The sequence below is a fragment of the Varanus komodoensis genome, unplaced genomic scaffold (assembly GCF_004798865.1).
Source record: "Varanus komodoensis strain SLA01 unplaced genomic scaffold, ASM479886v1 scaffold9, whole genome shotgun sequence".
Lineage (NCBI taxonomy): Eukaryota > Metazoa > Chordata > Lepidosauria > Squamata > Varanidae > Varanus > Varanus komodoensis.
Genome location: NW_025336598.1, coordinates 9,786,305 through 9,806,744, shown reverse-complemented (window position 1 = coordinate 9,806,744; position 20,440 = coordinate 9,786,305). Strand labels below are relative to the sequence as shown.

At 40.0% G+C, this 20,440-nt stretch overlaps 1 protein-coding gene across 1 annotated transcript in view; it reads left to right on the top strand.

Moving 5' to 3' along the window:
* PROM1 (prominin 1) overlaps positions 1 to 20,440 on the top strand; it is an 86,130-nt gene that overhangs the window by 45,719 nt on the left and 19,971 nt on the right. Inside the window, exons 9-16 of the mRNA XM_044418365.1 lie at positions 1,158 to 1,221; positions 4,916 to 5,075; positions 8,630 to 8,782; positions 9,750 to 9,873; positions 10,775 to 10,878; positions 12,763 to 12,847; positions 16,584 to 16,730; positions 17,315 to 17,386. Of these exons, the coding sequence (XP_044274300.1) occupies positions 1,158 to 1,221; positions 4,916 to 5,075; positions 8,630 to 8,782; positions 9,750 to 9,873; positions 10,775 to 10,878; positions 12,763 to 12,847; positions 16,584 to 16,730; positions 17,315 to 17,386 (909 nt within the window). The remainder of the gene's footprint in view (positions 1 to 1,157; positions 1,222 to 4,915; positions 5,076 to 8,629; positions 8,783 to 9,749; positions 9,874 to 10,774; positions 10,879 to 12,762; positions 12,848 to 16,583; positions 16,731 to 17,314; positions 17,387 to 20,440) is intronic.

Sequence of the window (20,440 nt, the reverse complement as noted above, 5' to 3'; positions counted from 1 at the left end):
GCCATTCCCATTGCCTCTCATGCCATTTTGCTGCCGTAACGGCAGTCTGTTGCTTGGCTGGACACTCCTTCTCCATAGGACTGCACATGTTTCTGCTATCCAGGATGGAGAGGGAGGAACCATGTATGGGAAGTTTGGCATCACAGGAGTCTTTACTTACGGAATGTATTTATTGTGAGGCACCAACAGTTCCCTCACAGCTTGGCCTTTGGGCATTTCTTCTCTACTTATTTCTGCCTTTTGCGAGTTCCCTTTGGCCACTCTGGTAGCAGCATAACACTCATGTGCATTGGATCATGACTCAGTTCAGCACAGCACAGGAGTAGCGTTGGAAGGGGCATGTAAAGTCATGGAGTCAACCCCCTACTCCACTTCCACTTGTGGTCACCCATCCATGTGTAGGTCCACACATTTTCCAATTAACAAAGGTAACTTGACATGCTAGCTCTGTGTGTGTGTGCAGACAGAACATCTGAGGATGCTTTCTTGGCACTTCACAACTGTAGCACAAGTGGAGACTTGCATGCATGAAAATCTGTTTACAGAACGAACATCACTGGTAGAGCTTTCTTGCTTGAACATTGTGTGTTTCAGTGAAAGCAGTTCACAGGTTTGCAGGGACCCCTTACCCCAGTTCATAAGTTGGTGGCAGCACCTGGCCCTCATGTGTTGGAGAGGGTGCGCTCTTTCCCTGTAATAATATACCTCAAGGACATATGATGGTGACTATTAATGTGAAGGCTCTGGTTTCCCTCCTTTGGAAAATGTATGGAGGGAAAGGGGAGAGCATGAATTTGCATGGTTCTTTCTGCCATTGAGGGTTGGAGTGAGAAGTGGGCTCTCCTCATTCTTTAATGCATGTGTTGATTTCAACTCAACCCCCCCTCCCCCAATGCAAGTGCTGCCACTGATGACGGGTCAGCAAGGCCACAACTGTCCCCATCTAGCAATGAGCATATTGAGTGTGTGAATCATCTTTAATGAAGGACAGGTAGAATAGGGGAATTCCTTTAAATCCTGCTAACAGTTTATGTTAGTAGCAGGCTATCTTTAAAGTGGTGTGGTGATTTAAATCTTTGCTGTGGTCATTTTAAAGGTAAAAATAAACATTCTAACATCTGTTGCCAAGATTCTGATATATCAGCTTTTAATTCCAGGGTTATGCAGCATTCAATGATACTCCTGATTTGGTGCTTAATCAAACAAGGAACATTTTATCAGGTAAGGGCGATGAGATAATTTGTTCTCTGACTGTGATCATTGCTTATTAGAGTTATTCTTTTAGTATTACTTTACTTTCCATTAGTAAAATATCTATCTTAAAAAACTATTAAAGGTAAATAATTAAAATAGAGAGGTTTTTAGGTATTAATATTCAGATATTTTGGTGACTTGCCAAAGAACTGTTTTTCTTGGGTAGCAGCTTATTATAAAATTTATTATTTTTGTCACTGAACAGAAACATTTTTTGTTGACTGTGGTAGGTTCAGAGAAATACCTGCTGAGGTAAACCACATGAAAGAGTTTCTGCAAGGGAAGAGGGGCAAAAGAGATGAGGAAACAAAAGGCACACTGTGGAGGGAGTAGCCATCTGGCTCAGTCTTCTTGGTAGTTGACCAAGGAGGAAAGGAGCAGGATGCCAGTAATGCCATGGCCTGGCACATTCCCCCAGCCAAGAGCCTACCCATAAGTCATACATTGAGGTAAATAGAAAAGCCAACAAGGGGGGGGGGGGAATTTAAGGGAAAAGGGGGGAATGTTCAACACCCCTCCCCCCTGGAGAATAGGAAAAGCTAGAATGCATGCATGCTTTCTCAAAAGCTTAGCTTGGCCCTTACAAGTGAGGTTGTGATCATGAGATGAGGGGGTTGGAATTGCTTAGAATAGTGCCAGAGCCTATAAGGGACAGAAAGTGGGAAACACCAAGCAGGGAGGGCTTTCTAAGCTTTCTTTTGAACTACAGCAATTTTGGAGAAAATGGCAGGGAGATGTGGGATTGGGGAATTGGAAGGAGCATGTGTGCCACAATTATCTCAGTATATTGGTTTATATAAGGAGAAAGCACTTGGCACTGGCATTAAATTTTGGGGGAGGAAGGTGGAGCATAGATTCCTTAAGCCATGGATGGGTATCAGATGTATTTGCGATGGCTGTTCTGATTTCTACATAGTGGTCTACAGTCCAGGAGCATAATCTTGTTCTTCACTTCGAATGCCCTTGCAGGTGGCCAGGCTCCTTAATAAAGGCAACATCCTCTGGTAGCAATAGGAATTAGATGAGAATTTGAAGTATAATTGTGGCATAAACTTCCTTGAAGAGGTTTCCCACCTCTGTTTTATACACCCCCCCAGCAGATGCTCTTCCCTCCCCATGAGGGCAGAAGCCACTGTTACACTTGGAGGAGGCCAATGGAGTAGTAAGCAATGAAGAGACCCCCCCCCCCAACAGTGTACATCAGTTTGCTGGTGGATGGTGGTCCCCTAGGGCCCTCTAGTCGTTGGATTCTTCTGTCACCTGCTAATTCATTCTCCTTTCCCAAGGAAAGGGCTCTTTTTATCCTTGGAATGGATTGTCATCCATAAGAGGTCTGGAATTTGAGATCTGAATAATGAGACAGCTGCCTCAAGGCTTTCCAAGCATTCCCATTTAATACCAGCATATAAATCAATGCTACTGGCATTGTACTAGAAGTCAGTGATGCTGGTGCAGTGTCATATGGTTAGCACAAATGCTAATAGGTTACTGCCTATAATTTGTTTTTCATAACTCCTAAGCAGTTCAGAACTAAGTCATTGATCATTATAAAACTTGCCAACTCATTAGTTGCTGTCAGTTGGATATGGATTGGTTGCTGTCAGTTGGACATCGAGTGAGAAAATGTTTATTAACCTATCTTAATTTTTATTCTTGCATTATGGACCTGTTCTACCAATATAAGCAGCTGTACCTTGTAAGTTTGCAAACCACAATACACATTATGTATGTAAACATATGGCAAACTGTGTGATTCATTTATAAACTCATCAAAGTTTCTACAAAATGACTTAATCTTTCAGACTGAGAGAAGTTCAGTAGAAAACCATTTATTTCTAATTTAAATGTTTAACTATTAATATGCACTAATCTTTTATTTTCTTCTTGCTTCAGTACCTGAATAGGAGACAAAACTAAGTCCACTGAAGCCCCATTGTCTCCATGGAAAGAATTAAGCAGATGCTTAACTCCTTTCTGTTGAGTTCAGTGGGACTCGAGTGCTCAGCTCTGCCTGAAGACAGACATATTTCATACAGAAGACAGAGCATGTATGATCAGTTTGGAAGTAGCCTTATCTTATTCAATTTAAAACAATTCCTTCTGGTGACAAGAAATGTTCTGTATCATTTTCAGAATGACTGATTAAAACAGGGGAAAGCCAATAATGGGTAATGTTGATCTACCTCAGTCCTCAGAGCAGTGATGAATGAACATTCAGTAAATATATATATATAAAGTACCACTCTTCCTGGAGACTAACAGTTGAATCAGTGCTGTTGACTAATTGATATTTGTCGGCGTTGTATACAATGGGAAGCTGATCTACTGTGGATGAACAACTTGTTGTGCTTCTGTTTAAGTGTCTGTCCTCATGATTGCTCTGAATCGCATCCTGTGCTTATAAGTACTTCAGTGTACAGTATTCAAAGAAGTGAGAGGGCTTCCCAAATACTTCAGTTTTATTTTTCAAATAAAGAGAGTATGGCAAGTTATCTTGATGGAAAGAAATGCAGTATATCTGATGATGGGGGGAAACCCTTAAATTTCATGTGGGGACTCTAAATTTAGCAGATACCAGATGAAAAACTCAATATTCCATTTATTTGGACATATGTTAACACATTGTTGGGATTTTTAATTTGAAACTATTTAAATGCATATTGAAAGTCATGATTGCTCATTCCTCCCATCACACAAAGTTTTAATAGGGGATACCATATTTCTTTTGCATGTTGATGTTTTCCCTTTAAAGTTGCATTACGTAGTTCTTAGAATCTTTGTTACTGCTGTTTAAGTATAACATCAAGTATGTCTCTTGCATAGTTCCCATTGAAGTTAAAAGGTGTTTAAAGGAGCAAAGTATTAGGTTCTTTTGTCTCCAATGGGGCTTGTGCCCATTCTGTATGCCTTGAATACTAGTGATTTCTAAGTAGAGATCTCAACGTACAGTGACTTTCTGTACTGTGTGGAGAAAGGAATGGCTAAAGATGGCTATACTGTGTTTGAACAGGTTTTTTATTATTGGATGGTCCTTCAGAAAGAGATTACATTGTGGTAAACATGGTACAACTCTGTTCATGCCACATTCCTACTGGGGTGAACCAGATAGAAGCCCATTCCTAAAAGTAAGAGGTGAAACAACAAATCTGGTCCCAAAGTTTTAGCCATATGATTTTATGAACTATCTCAAAAAATGCCATTGATCTGGCTCCTACTGAAGTGACAAATATGAATCTGGGTTGTACCACTTCAGAATGCAGGTGGGGTCTTTCTGTTCCCCTACAAAAAAGATTTGCATATTATATATGTAGGAGTATTTCATCATGTGAACACCAGTTTGGAGTCTGAAAAGCTGAAGAAGGTTTCCCATCTTGGGGACAACTAGGTCATTGTTTCATTAAAATAAGCACCCAGCAGTAGAAAATGCTGGCTAACACCAGTATGCACGAACTTTTAATTTAAGCACTCCCTTTGTGTGTGTAAGTGTGTGCATTAAAATGCCATCTTACATTGAAATTGTATTTGTGGCTTGCTTTTACCAGCTTCATGCTTCTCTTCATTTTGCTACTTATTGCTGCAGTCTCATAAGCCCTTTTGTTAGCATGCTGTAAATAATTTTATCCTGTGCAACATGTCATATAAACACACCTATTTCTTTCAGATATTAAAAATGTACTGGAAGCTGTTGGTTCAAATATCACAGCCTTTACTAAAATGCTTCCCATCCAGAAGGTACTATCAGACTTCACTATCTATCTTACGCAGAGTGAGACGTACGTTCAAGATTATTTTCCATTAGTGGAGCAGTATGATTTTTACAGGTATGTGCATACTATTTTGATATTAATGCACAAAGGCCCCTTTGCAAGTAATGTGCTTCACTGAAAATTAACAGCAGTAAACTGTTACCCCTGACATCAACTAGTGAACACGGTTTCTTCCAGATGAGGCTTTTATCATACCATCACAGAATTTTATAGAGGATCCAGATGCCAGTGTTTTCTACTGCCACTCTGTTGTTTTGCAGTGCTGCTTCTCAGTTTTTCCTGTAGAAAATCCATTAGACTAAGACAGAATAGTTGCCGAGTGCCTTCTGATCAGTAGTGCATCCCATGTACGATCAGGGAAAGCATCTTGTTATAGTAGAGACTGCAGTTAAACTGGAGCTGTTGGCCTGCCTCCAAGCCTGTGCCACAATTGCATGGCTGCAATATTTTGTATCTGTTTCGAGGTGCAGAATAGAAGGAGTTAAATTAGAAATCTTTGCCTAGACATAAACGAGACACAAAGAGGTTAGTAGAGAGAATAAAATCTGGTGGAAGGAAATTAGCATATATGAATATGGCCTCTTGAGGAAAGAAAGCTCAATCAGCCAAATAAGTCTGAGTTACTAGCCTGCTCAACCTGTGCCATCAAGCCATCTCTGATTTAGGGCAATCCTTGGATTAAAGCCCTCCAAATGACCTATCCATGAATCCCTGCTTACCTGTTCCAAATTCAAGGCTTTGGTTTCCTTTAGAAAGTCAATCCATCTCTAATTTGGTCTTCCTTTCTCTTTCCCTAGCATGATTGTCTTCTCCAGGGAGTCTTGCATTCTTATGATGTGTCCAAGTTTTATTAGCCCACATAAACCCATGTTTACCAACACTGGCCCAAGAGAAAACAAGGATCAACTTCAGCTGAACTTCCCAGCCTCATAACCTGTAGCTTTATTTCCTAGAGATGGCCAAAGAAGATATGATTTATATTTACTAATACATGATTTATACAGTGAGGTGATAGAATGTACTGTCCTGCTTCAGCTTTTAGGATTCTTTTCAATCTTCTTCCATGTTAGAAGCTACTTTAATAGAAAACTATCACATCAGAAAGAGATGTTCTAGCCTGCTGTGTTGATTTTCTTACTGAAAGCAAATTATGTAGGTGAGCATTAAAAATAGGATCATTTGTTGCAATCACAAGTAATGCAGTTCATTCTAGTACCAGCTCAAAGTCTAGCAGAAATGGGGAGCTTTTCTGCAGTCTGAACAAAGGGCATCACATCATCAGCTCTTTAATTTACCACTGCATATTTACCTCCTGGGAAATGAGAGGCACTACTGGGATTCTTTTTCCTCAGGTGCCAGAGCGACTTGACTGGCCTTGGGTACTATGTACCTTGACTTTGAGGGCAGGCAGTGTTGGTAGCATATGTTGCTCTGCCTTAGGCAAAAAATGTCTTGGCCCGGTCCTGGTTCATGTACCTCAATCTGCTGTATGTTTGTAGTGAATGTTAAAGAAATAAGGGGTGATATGAAAAGGAGGAATGAAACAATACATGAAGCATCAAGAGAAGGAGGACAGATGCTTCTGTACTTGTCCAGTTGTAGAATTTGTCATGTTTGTTCTTGCTTTTTTCTAGTTTCTTGATTACCCATCTGTTAAACATTTTGGGGTTCATGTCCTTTCAACCATGGAGTCTTGGGTATGTGCCAGTCTCTCAGTGTCACAGGCTGGGAAAACAAAATGGGTACGCCAAGCAGAGCTCTTTGGAGAAAGGGACTCTCTGCATTTAGCTGCATTTTATATATTTCAGCCTGCTTTCCATAACAGTTTATGAATTCCTAAATTATATTTGTATATGAGATTGAGGATAAGATTAAAATCAAGTGTTCCCTTTATATAAGGATCTGAAATGTCACGGTGCTGTTGAAGGGGGAAAGCCTTCATAACTGGAAGCCAATAGTTATTTGTGAAAACACAACTTTTAATTAGGCTTGTTTAAATTATGTAGGATGCAATCCAATAGATTGCGTCATTGATACATGTAAGTTTCTGGACTCACCTTAATGACTTTTTAGCAAATAATGCAGTTATATAAATGTTAATGTTAACAATTTATCATTGAAGATAAATTATCACTGAGGACTTTCACTCCTGCAGAACATACATCTCTGAGTTCTACATTCTGGACCCTTTTTCCCTCACTTCTTTTGCTATAGAGACTGACTGCAAACACTGATATATGTTTGAATGAGAGAGAGCGGCGGTGGCAATGGCTAATAATAGTAATAATAATGATGATGATGATGATAATGATAATAGAATTCTGCCCCTTGTAAAATTCTGGCTGTGGGCATTCACCAGCTCCACCAGTTCTCTGACTCAATCACAAGCCTTTGACTTAACTGGAACTAGTAAAATATAGATGTCACTGGGCACATTCATGTCCACTGACTTATTATCCTGTGCTGAACTGACTCTCTGCAAGATGCCTCCTGTTTTAAAAAAAAATTGTCTTTCAAAGAAATGGACCAATAAAGGACAGTAAATTTGAACCAAGTAGTCAGCTATAGAACATTTTTAAACATGTGTAGCCAAGAACAATACAACCTTCCTCACAGAAGTATTTTGGCAGTGCATCCACCTCTGATAGCACATTAAATCATGCTTTAGTCTTCTATTCCTATGAACCTCCAAATATAGAGCCTATAATAATTGTGCTGCGCATTCCCTGTGAAACAATGATCAGTGGCAAACTTGGTAAGATTAATGCAACAAATAATGCTTCAGTCACCCTGAGTTTGGATCACAGGCTTCCAAGTTTGGATCTAAAACAGCAGATGAATTCTAGAGTTACAAAGCAGTACAGACTAAGATGGTGCATCTTTTGCCTTTGCTCCCAAATTACAGCATTCAATATGAAGTAGAACATTGATCTGGTTCTGTTGACTACATTTTGGCTGAATGCAGCATTCTTTCTGCCATTTTATTTTAGAGTGTATTCCTGCCGTTTAGGACCTCACAAAATAGACAGAGTGATTGTGTAGAAGTGTTTTGGCAAATAAATGTAGTTTTGAACATTTAAAGTAAAGGAAGCTCCAGGCAGACGTGTCAACACTTCGACACAGTGTTGGACAGTGGCCATGCTGTAAGAGATAAAATGGCAAATCTCATAAAATTGTTGTGAAATCTGAGAAAAACATGACTAGACATTATAATCTTATATCTGTTGAATAAAAGGCTCAGACAAATTAAACTGCAGCCTTTGATTTTGATCTTGGTTTAGCCAAGATCACAAGTCCTCATTCTTTTCCCAAGCATGCACGTGCACCCTCTTTCTCACAAACACACACTCATACAGTCTTGTTGATGGGAAAGTGGGCCCTGGTGGGGCAGGACAAGTTCAGTCTTTATTATATCATTTACAAATCAAAGGAGTTGACAAATGGGAAAAGGCATGTCAATTCTTATATTTTTGTGTATCTTTTTTCAAAATTTCATTGGGTCTTCAGCTGTTTTCCCATTTGTTGTTTCTTGTCCTTGATCTCAAGTGTTAATTTGCACCATGCCAAACATTTTGATTCTGTAACTGCCTTATTATTTATTTGCTTAGGTGGCTGGGTTGCTTAATTCTCTGCTGCATGGTGATCCTGATCCTTATATTTTACTATCTGGGACTGTTATGTGGCACCTGTGGTTATGACAAAAATGCCACACCCACAACAAGAGGCTGCATCTCCAACACTGGAGGGAATTTCCTAATGGCGTGAGTGCTCATTTCCTCAGAATTTCACCTAATTAAGAGGGCTTCACAGATGAAATAAATCTAGGAAACTACACCTAAAGGGGAGTTTTTTTAAAATATTTCTTGGGACCAAGTAAAGTTCAGAATAAGCTTTGGAGTGCCATAAAATTCTTCCAATGGCAGGACATTAAATGGTTGAGAAAGATGTTTAAAGCAAATGGTACTGATCCTTTGGGGAACTGATATCAGTGCCCTAAAAATTATAGAGGAAATTCTCTTCATATCAGATACAAAGACACATACTTTGTGCAAAAGATCTTAGACAGACACAGAGGGCTAAGAAAAGATACAATTAAAAGAACTCTGTAGTGGGTTAATTTAAGCAGCTGATGTGGCTAATTTTTCTAGGAGAGAGAAGATTATTAAACAATGTTAGCATGATGAGTCCAGCTTTGCTAACAAGCAAGTATTTTTAAACCAGCTTGGGAATTGTAAACTTCAAAAAGGTAATGCTAATTACAATATAAAAATTGCCCTGCACTGCACTCTCTAAAATGCAGCCTGTTTGAAGCAGGCCTTTCAAAATCCATCTGAAGTTCAGGAGGAGGAGGAGGACTTTTTAACTATTCTTCAGAATATATTTTCATGCTTAGCCCACCTCTTGGATAGACAAAAGAACAGTTCTTTGAATGTGACTCAAAAGCTGTGTTTTCCTCTTGGAAGTATAAAATGCCATTCATTGCCGCCATTTTGCAGGATGGACTGTTACTCTTATCCAGTCTGTGCCTGTTTAGATAAGCAACACACATGCATATGTTTTTCTGACAGTGGGCTTATAAAATGATTGTTTTGTAGAGGGAATTGATTTATATTTCATTTGCTTATATTATTTCGTCTGATTTTGTTATTTCAGTAAGTGAATTATAGTTAGTTTGGTTCAGATGGCTCCTAACTCATTAGTTGTATTGTTTGCTTAACTTTTTTCCAGTGGAGTTGGATTCAGTTTCCTCTTCTCCTGGGTTTTGATGCTAACAGTAGTGGTCACTTTCATTACGGGTGGAAATGTGGAGAAGCTCATTTGTGAGCCATATGAAGATAAGAATTTATTCAAGGTAAGGTTCTCCAGAGCAAAGGCATTGAGTGATCAAGAAAGCATGTATCTCCCTCCAGATGTTAAAATCAGTGTTATGCCTTAGTGTAGCATTCAAAAGTTTTCTGTACTTTGCCTTTAAGCAGTTTTCCTTGGTTGAATCCTTAGTGTATATTACCTTGTTGTTTTTATGGAAAGCTCATATGGTAGATCTTGTTGTCATCTTACTGTTTTATTGTCATTGTCATAGCAATTTTACAGGTGGGTGAATGGGATTAAGGAAGATCTAGTTGTTCCCAAAAGAGGTGAAATCTGAATGGGGGATTTACTGATCCAAGCTCAATATCATAGCCACTGCACTATATTAGCTCTGCCCAAATAGTGTGGCCTGATATAAAGCAGTGTCCTATATTCCTTATTCTGCCTCCCTCATACCCCTGGTTAGTTATAGTGCATAACTTTGCCTCCGTAGGTTCAGTATTCGTTCCAGCGCAGCCTCATTAATAAAATAATTAAAATAACACAACAGTACCAGCTGAGGTCTGTAATTTACACACATGTGAGTGATTTGTTAAACATGGAAGTCTGATAAAATAGAGCTAGACTCGAATGTTTTAAGGTGTGTTTCAGCATAAGGATGTTTATCTGCTCTTGGTTTCATTGCAGAATTGAGATCTACATGGGGAGTAGTTTCTTTCCTGTGTTCTGCTACATAAGCTCTAGGTGGCATTGTGGTACAGCACAAATACATAAGAGGATATTGCATTTCCTTCTGCCCTCAGAAATAATACCTCATTATTAGTGCTCTAAAAAAAAAAGTTTAGAAGAACTGTTTACAAACAGAAGTGAAAGTAATTTTGACTCAGTGACTGATTTTCTATGTGAACCTGAACTCTTGAACTCTTTGTTTTATTGTGTTCTAGGTATTGGACACTCCCTACTTGTTGAATAAGCACTGGAAACATTATCTTTCAGGCATCGTTTTAAAAAATCCCAATATTGACTTGACATTTGAAAAGGTTTACAGGTAACTCTTTCATATAGTCTCATGTAAGCCATTGTAGTTATGTTTTATTTGGAATTCTAAATTGTGTGCATTGCTTCAGTTATCCAGTGAAGATCCAGTGTGCTCTGCTGTAAGATCTGATCAACTGGAAGCAAGTGCCAGTCCATTTGCTTAGGATGGTTGTTTTGTTTCTGACTCTTTCAGAGGGGGGAATGGGCTGTCGTCTTAGGGTGTATATAGACGCATGAGTGCCTGCCTGCTTGCTTGCTTCCGCTGTCAGACACAAGGATTCAGGGAGCTTTTTCAGAATTTCATGGTATTCAGATGTTTTGTTGAAAGTTGTAAACTACACAGAATTGCAGTAGCAAGCAGATTGTGATGAGTGCCCTGCTGTTCTCATGCATTCATTCCTAACCAGTTTTGGGTTGTGAGGGGCCTTGCAATATGAAAATACATCAGCTGAGACCATAAGTATGATGTGTTTGCATATGATACCAGGGCATGCAAGCACAAAACTAGAATGCTGTGCTGTGTGAAATCGAAGTGGCATGAGGACAAGTCTTGCCGAGCAAGGGAATTAACCCGCTTGGATGTCTAGAAAGACGCTCCAAAGCATTTAACAGGAGTTGTGTTTACTTGGGGTGTCATGCTGTATGTGGTCTCAACGGCTTAAATTCCCCTGATTTCAGCAATCTAGTTTTGTTCAGGTCTGCAGTCTTCACCTTTAATGAGGGAGTGAACATCAGTAATTGGAGCTTGGGCTAGTTCATGTTTTTAAGACTCTTAGCTGGCTATACAAAATGGTAATGGATTTGCCTGTCATGTTATTGAGTCAACCATTTATAGTAAGATTTACATATATCAGAAAGTCAACAAAGGTGACAGTTTCTAAAGCACAAAATGATGCCTGTTAATAGAAGGGCATATCTTGAAATTATTTTTCCTTTGGAAAGTAAAAAGTGGAGATACATTTGCAATATTGTAACTAAATTGTGTTTTTAACATTGCTTTTATTTCTGATTTGTTTCAAGCTTTATTTTCCTTTTCTGCCATTAACTGTCAGATCTGTGTACTTTATAGATTGTTCTTATGGTACTATTACTTGTTTTATTGATGTTGCTTTTATTGTATGTTACTGTAAACCACCCAGAGATCCCTTTGGGCTATGGGGTGGGATTTAAAGGTAAAAATAATACAGAATTATCAGCAATTACAGTAACCCCCAGAGGTTCACGACTCACAAGCAGTGTGAAAGGTTCACGTTCAGATGACATCTATTTTAACTGGACATTGCTGGTTTCAGTACCTTCCCTTATCGTGAGAAGTTAAGCTTGGTTAGAAAGATCCATCCTGCAAGTTCCTTTTTCATAATAGTGGACTCCAAGGTCATGGGCAGCCAGTGACAAATCCTTCAAGGAAACCAAGATTCATGTTTCCTTTTCTCAGTTTCACTGAGTGACTGGTAGGGAATTTATTATTTTTGGATTTAAGTCCTAGTTCATTAATCATACAAACTTTGCCACATAAATAACTCATCAGAATTAGCCATTACTAACTGGACTCTACAGAGCGACTTTAAATACTCCCAAGTCCTTGTATGCACAATGCAATTATTTTTTTGTATTTTGCCTTTGAATGGCAGGCCTCCATGCCATGTCACGAGTTGCTTTTCAAATTCCTATATTTCAAAAGAGATTTTTTTGTTGTGTGGGGCACTGATGTATGTAACACAAGTAGGATTCCTTGACCATATGGAAATAGTTCAAAGTCCTTTGCATTTAGGAAATTATTATTTCTGAAAAACTGACCAGATTGGCTTATTCAACTACATATAAATTTCTAATGGGTATTTTTGCCATCTAAAATTGATTCCCTTGTTGATGTATACTTTACATGTATCTTTAGTGACTGCAAGGAAAACAAAGGCATTTATACCACACTCCATCTAGAAAACCTCTTCAATATTCATGAAATTCTGAATGTTAGTATGGTAAGTCAATTTAGGTTTTGGGTGTGAGTGACTTTAGTGTTTCATGTATGCAGTCTTCATTTTGCATTTTGTTTGTTTAGCTAAAACTCCAAGAATGGCTTCTTATATACCCGTAATAATGTATCCTTTTTTGCCATTAGAATTTTGAGGACCCTACAACAAAAGGTTGCAATGTGGGATGCTTCTGTTGAGATTCCTGGCCAGTCAGCCAGGCCCTTTTCCAGGGCTGTGCTTCATTCTTCCTCTCCGCTACCCCTACTTTTCCCCACAATGGGCACTCAGCCTTCTGGTTCCACTGAGCCAGCAAGTTAGAAACATACAAACAGAGCAAGGGCCATCTAGTCTGACCCCCAGTTCTAGCCAGCTCCGCTCACGACATGGAGAGGTGATGCTTATGCTAATCTTGGGATAATTCTAATCTTGCAGATACCTACCTTTTTGAATGGGGGGTGGTGGTATTTTGCTATATTCAGATAGGAGCAGATGGTAATAAGAATGTAAGAACCCTGCTGGATCACACCAGTGGTCCATCCAGTCCAGCTTTCTGTTTATATAGTAGCCAACTGGCTCCCTACAGGATCCCACAAGCAAGATATGAGTGCAACAGCACCTGCCCAAGCCTCTCAGCAACTGGTGTACATAGAATATGTGCTTATTATTATTTCTATTTCCATACTGCTCAATAGCCATCAGGACTATAGCTGTGGATAGCCTTATCCTCCCTTATGTAAATCATGTAGAGCTTTTAAAGCTAAGTCATCACTTTAAATTGAATCTGGAAAACAGTAGGCATCCAGCACAGATGACCAGTGTAATATACCTTAATCTTCGTTTCATACAGCAATTTGGTGGCCATATTTTGAACCAGCTGGACTTTGAAGACTATCTTTAAAGAGCCTCCCATAGAGGTCATTGTTGTAATCTGATCTGGAGGTAACTGAAACATGGATAAATGAGGGCAGGTCATTTGTTTAGAAAAGGTGCTCGTATACAAGGTGGTATAAGTAAAATTTATTCTTTGCCACTGATTCTACCTGAGCATCCAATGAAAGTTCTGTGTCAAGAAGTACTCCTAGGCTGTATTTGAGGTTCCTTATCAGGACTGTTTTGAGAACAGGCTGGACAATCACACCCATATTACAAAATGTACCTCTCTTGTCTTCTCTTGATTAAGTTACAGCTTTTCACCCTATTCACTCCCAAACAGATTCCAGACACCAGTTTGTTACTTCAGTGATTCCTCTTGGAAACAACAAGTGGAGTTGAATGCCCTCTTTGCATACTTTTGACAATTCAGGTCAAGCCTCCAGAAGACTTCACTCTGTGGTTTGATGAAGGCATTAAGAGACATGGGAGGCAAGATAGAACTTTCTAGTGCTCCATGCTCCAAAGGCCATGGAGTAGAACAGAAGTCTCCTAGAACCCCTTCTCAGATCAACTGTCCAGGAAGGACACAACCACTACTGCTTATTAGGGAATGACATAGTCACTGAAATCCATGCCTGTAGGCCCATACACTTAAAGCAGTTCAAATGGATACTGGTAGTGGAAACTGCTGACAAACTGGGGAGAATTCAACAGATACACCCTTTCCCTCTTCATCTTCAGTGCATGTCACACACCAGTGACCAAAGCAATTGTGTTTCTCCTTCCCACATCCCCTTTGTTTTCTAGCTTGCCATGTCAAGTGGGAAAATGTAGCTTGTCAGTGCATGCTTTGTCCTGGATTCTGTAGTGAAGAAGAAACCATTCCGAGGCTGCTGTGTGTTTTCCCGATGGCTTTGGGATGTTCCTGTTCTACCCTAGCCTATACATAAGAGTTGGGAAGCAGGGAACAGCATATGCTTGCAGAACAGTCTGGCAGTGGCTGGCTGCACACAGCACATGCAGAATCTGCTGGACTGTGCAGCTTTACTGCATCAAGATGGCTATAATGTGAAACCATTGAAAGTATTCCTTTGTTTGCATTCCCTGGGCCTGTATTACCGGAACCTCAGTGAACACTGGGTACACTTCCACATGCAACAAAAAGAGGTGGTAGAGCCTAGAGGTAGAACGGTCTGGTATACCATGGTACACTGTTATAGGGAAAAAGTACATTTTGAGTGCTCTCCTATATTAAAGAAAGTCCATGTTAGTAGAAGACAAGTACAGCAGTATTCTAGCTTCACCTTTTTCTCTCAAATGCTAGTTTTCCTCATGCAGGCAGTATTTATTTATATCAAGGGAAACTTTAAAAATGTATTCCTTGCCTGCAGACTCAAAGTGGTAATATTTTATTATTTCAGAATGTTTTTTTCTGTGCCTGCCCTCAAGACAGCTTTTAAAATCCAGTTTAATAAGGTTTTAGGCCCTGGTTTTGTGCAGTATTAATTGTCTTTGAAGGAGAAGATTGAAGGGACCACATACTCCATTGGTTCTCCTTGACCTCTTGGTCACTTCTGATACCACTGGTCATGGTATCTTGTTAGATCAGTTTTGCAAATGGGGGAATTCTGCAGGCATGGTAATATAATAGTCCTGTTCCTGGCATTGTGCAGTGCTGGTCCAAATCATTTTCGGAAGGCATTGCTTGACTCCATGGCTTTTGAACTTTTGGATCCAACAGTTCCAAAAGTATGGAGACAGTATGACATTGCCCCCTATTTTTCAGCACATATATGAAGCCATCATAAGTAAAGTGCTCAGAGAGTTCGGAATACCATCAATGTGTGGATGACCCTTAAATCCTCTCCCATCACGAATCAGGGGAGGCTGTGCAAGTGCCGATTTTTTCTGGCCTTGGTAATGAACTGGATGAGGGCCAGTAAAGTGAAGGTGAATCCTAACAAGACAGAGAGACAGGGTAGGTCCAGGAATTGGTTATGCAACCTTTTCTAGAAGGAAAAGATATTGGGTAGTCCTTGATGTTTGCCACTTGATGCTTTGGTGGCTCAGACTTCCTTCTGAGCAGCTCTACTGAATTCACTAACCATGACCTGTCCACAGTGGTCCATGCTTTCAGAACTTCCTGATTGAATTACTGTAATACAGCGTATGTGGGGCTTTCTTGAAGATGACACAGAAGCTTCAGTGCAGAATGCAGTTGCCAAAACATTTAGCTGGTCAAATGTAATCATATGACATCAGTTATGCATTACCTTTACTAGTACCCATTTATTTTCAAGCCCAGGTAAAGGTGCAGGTGTCTACTTTTAGACCCCTAAATGGTCTGAGACAGGGGGCCTCTCTTCCTGTATCTGTCTGTGCTTATCTTAAGATTTGCAGGGAACAAGCCCCTCCAAGTGCCTTCAATACTTTGCAACCCTTCTGGTCCCTTGTTAAAATAGTTCTGTTTGCCTCAGCCTTTTAAGGTGGGTTGTTTGTCTTACTTGTACTGGCTCCTTCTCAATTGCTTTGATGATTGTATTGTTATTTATTTTCATTTATATGGGTACTTCATTGTATGCTGTCCTGGTATCTGTAAGGATGAAGGGCAGTTTATGACTTATTTTAATAAAATCAATATTTAAAAATCAATAAAACTCTTTGAGGGGAATAGTACAATCCACTGCCACAATTCTCCTGCATGAGCTCATGTGCTCTCTCTCTCCCCCTCTGTGTGTGCGCATGTGTGTGCACACGCACGCACACATGGCTGACAATGCAGACTAATGACTTGCCATTGTAATATTTTAAAATCATTTATAGTGAAAATTTGGTGAGAATTGTTTGCTTCTGCTTTTTCCTTTCATAGTATGCAGAAGATGTATCACTTAAAATCAAGCATATTAATATTGATCTAAGCAGTATAGTTTTGTTGGATGAAATTGGAAAGGAGAATCTGATAAATTTCAGCTCTTCAGGAATAAATGAAATAAACTTTGCAGCGTACCTGTCAGAGGTAAGACACATGACTCAGATCGTTGTTTAAAATTCAGTCACAGTTAATTGACACTGAGATGTGTGTTTTGTGTTAAACAAAATACTGTAGAAATCTGTATATATTTACTAATGGTTGTTTAATTTTGTTGTAAGCACATAGCTATGTGGGGAAGGAAGTCAGAACTACTTTTCCAAATGTATCCATTCCAAATTATAAGTAAGGACAACATTTTAAGCCTTTGAAACCATCATTCTCGAAATGGGAGTAATGGAATAGTGCCTTGAGAGAACAGCTAGCATGCCATCAGAAATATGTCAATCGTTGAATTGAAGTTTCTTGTATACTTCTTTCCAACAGCTTCCTGCATGAGGTGTCTCTGCATTGAGTAATAATGATCAGACTAAATAATCTGACTATTCCTAATGCAGAGAGAGAGCTCAAAATTGCATCCCCTCAAATGAGGTCACTATGGATCTCTTTCTATTTATAACTGCAAAGAGTGTCTTCAATTTTAATTTGGAACAGTGTTGCTTAGTACCAGAACATGAAAAGCCACAGCCTCTAAATGGTGCTGCTTTGGGATTTTGTTTCTCTTTGTACAGATCAATAAGAGTGTTACCAAAGTGGATCTCTTGTCCTTTGCTAATGACTTGGAAGCAAGAGCAGAACAACTGGTGAGTGTTCACTGGCTTAAATCAAGCACTGCAAGGGGCTGCGTCCTGTCAGTGCAGCCTAAGTATTCCTGTGTTCTCCATTAAGTTTTCCTGTGTATCAAACTGTCTGCCAAATACTCTGCATTGCCAAGTCACTGTTTGAAATGAATTCTACTTTGCCATGCTCACTTAAAGTACTCTGACAGCTTCCCTAGAAACAACAAAGTACTGTGCATTCTTGTACTGTGCCATATGAATTAGCCAGGCAAGATACCTGCCAAATCAGAAGCCCTCTCTGAGCTTATCTGCATTTTCCTCTAGTAATTTAAGCACCTGCTTCTGGCATAGACATAATCGGAGGAAGGAAGCTAGTGGACAGGAAGGAAGCTGTTTCTGTCACCTTTTCCTGTACTTTAGATTCGCATTTTATAATCTACATATTGCCTTGTCAAAGACTGATTCCATAGGCAGTATACAAAACATTCATATATTTCACACAATATCAAGTTAATAGGGTAATTATAATTTAATAAAACAATTCAAGTATTTAGAATGGATGCTAAAACCTACAGAATGCAGCCCAAACAAACAACTCTTATTTGAAGAGCAGATGAAAGGAGTTTATTGTTGGTAGCCATTGGCAACTAAGCGGCAACTTGGCAAACCACCCTGAAGATGCCCATGGACGTGGTCTGGAGTCTTAGCTGCAGAGAGGGAACCATCTGACAGACAGTCTGATGATCTCCCAATGAACGTTCAGAGTGCCAGGGAGAAGCTGTTGCCTTTATTACAAGAGGCCCAACCTTCTTAGGACTTTATGGGTGGTGGGGAGGGGGGTGAGATGGATCTGGCCTCTGAAGCAGGGCTGTCTGGCTTCTTATGGAACTCCACATTTTAATCCTGGTGATTTAGAAAGTTTGCCAGTGAGTTTTCCCACTGAGGGGGAGTGGAGGAATAACATTTTCCAGGCATAGCTAGGGATGTGCAGATCAGCAAAACTTGAGCTTACTTGAGTTTTCTAAATTCCATCTTGAATTTCCTTCCAACTTGTATCCATATCAGGTTGCAAGCTTTGCTTTTTTGATTTTTGCATGAAAATCCACATGAGAGTCTTTTCCCAAATGTATGCATCAATTGTGCCCATTTTTGAAATGTATACATTCTTCTCCTATTGATTAAAGTATATATGTATGCCTTTTAAAAATAAATATACATTTTCTTTGTGTTTTTCAAATATATGCCATTTTATTTATTTATTATGTTATATCCCACACTTTTTCCTTCCAAGAAACTCAGTGCAGTATACATAATTCTCCTTCTCCCAATCCTATCCTTACATCAGCCTTGCTGAGAGCCTGTGACTGGCCCAAAGTCACCCAGAGAGCTCCATAGCTGAGTGAGGAATAGAACCCAGTGCAGCGGAATTCTAGTACCTCACTCTACCACACTGGCTCTCACTACACCACATTTGGTTTCAAATCAAACTCAAAGCTTGGAAATGTCTGCATCTAAGTGCGTGTGTTCAATCCAGAAGGTGCGAAATGGGCAAATCCTGATGAAAATTGAATAGATTTTTTTTCATGAATCCTTCCTTGTAGCAGATGGTGAAAACTTCTATGTACAAAACCTATCAGTGGCTTGAATGAATGTGCTCTTAACTCCTAGACATTTATTGCACAGAGAACATCAGTTTTGTTACTAGGCTGGAGGGGGCAACTTGTACATTTACAGCTCCTATCAGCTGTAATTTTCAGTTACAGCTCACATCAGCCTTCACAATTGGTTCTGCTGACTAGCCTGATGGGAATTGTAAATCAAAACATCTGGAAGGCCATGAGTTGCCCACTTCTGAAAATCTGGAAGCTGCATGGCTCTGTGAGGTGGTCTGCTTTGTAAGAAAATGCACTTTTGCCTTTCGTTGGCTGGGGAATAAAAAGACCACCTAGGGGCAATGAAGGAAGTTGGCCATCCTGGATTAAGAACAGCATCTGGAATTTTGTATGTAAAGAAATAGGCAACTAGTTCAGTCAAAGGAACACAAAAGTTCTTTGTCGTACTCTCCATGCATCACACACACATGGGTGCTGTGCCTGTGCAGGGCCTGTTGGCAGGAAAATTTAAGAGCTTTAATGGTTTTTGGTGGGAACCTTGCACCTCTCCAGTATAAATGATCGGAGCGCCCGCTCCATTGCCAGTCTGCTTGCGACCATTCGCCGTGCCTCGGGCCTTTTTGCTTGTCTCCTAGTCTTTTCGCAGTACTTACTTTACTCTTTCGGATAGTTCTAAACTTCTGAACTTCTAACTTCGTTTTACCCCTTCTCAATCGAAAACCTTTTACCTGTTGTTCGCTATCCTTACCAAACCCCTGCTTTATATCCTTTCCCCTTACCCCCAACCCCCTTTCCAAATAAATAAATAAATAAATAAATGCCCTTCTATTGTCTTAACCTTGAGCTATACCTCTCTCCTTACCACTGTACTTTCCTCCTCCTCCTCTCGATGGCACAGCAGGCAGCTTTCTGCAAGTGCGCTCATTGTGAAGCTAAAGTGTTTTCCGCTGACCCACACACCCTATGTCTCCTCTGCCTAGGAGAGGGACATAGAACCAACAAGTGCAGTCACAGCCTATCGTTTACTAGGCAGGCTTGGAAAAACTGAGAAAATCGGCTGCGCAAGATGTTATGGGACCATGGTCACCATCTTGGTCACCATGAAGCAGGTCTCGGCTGATTCCGTCTTCTTTGTGGCTCCAGGGTCTTCCAAAAGTGCCCCCTCTCGTCATCCAAAGGGGACTGATGGAAAGCGTTCCTCTCATTCTCCTCCAAGCAAACTTAAGGAGAAGAGGAAGCATGTCGGGTCCAAGGAAGTTACGAAACCTAAGTGTCCCAAGAAGGACAGACCTGATAAGACCAAGCATTGGCACAAAAAACACACTAAAGTACCCTTGCTCTGAGCTGAGCGATATGCCTGCCTTGGTACTGACCAAGCCACCCAGCCACCAGTCAGTTATGCAGGTGACACCTCCAGCATCACCCCTGCGGATCACCATCTCTCCTTATTCCAGTCCCGAACGTT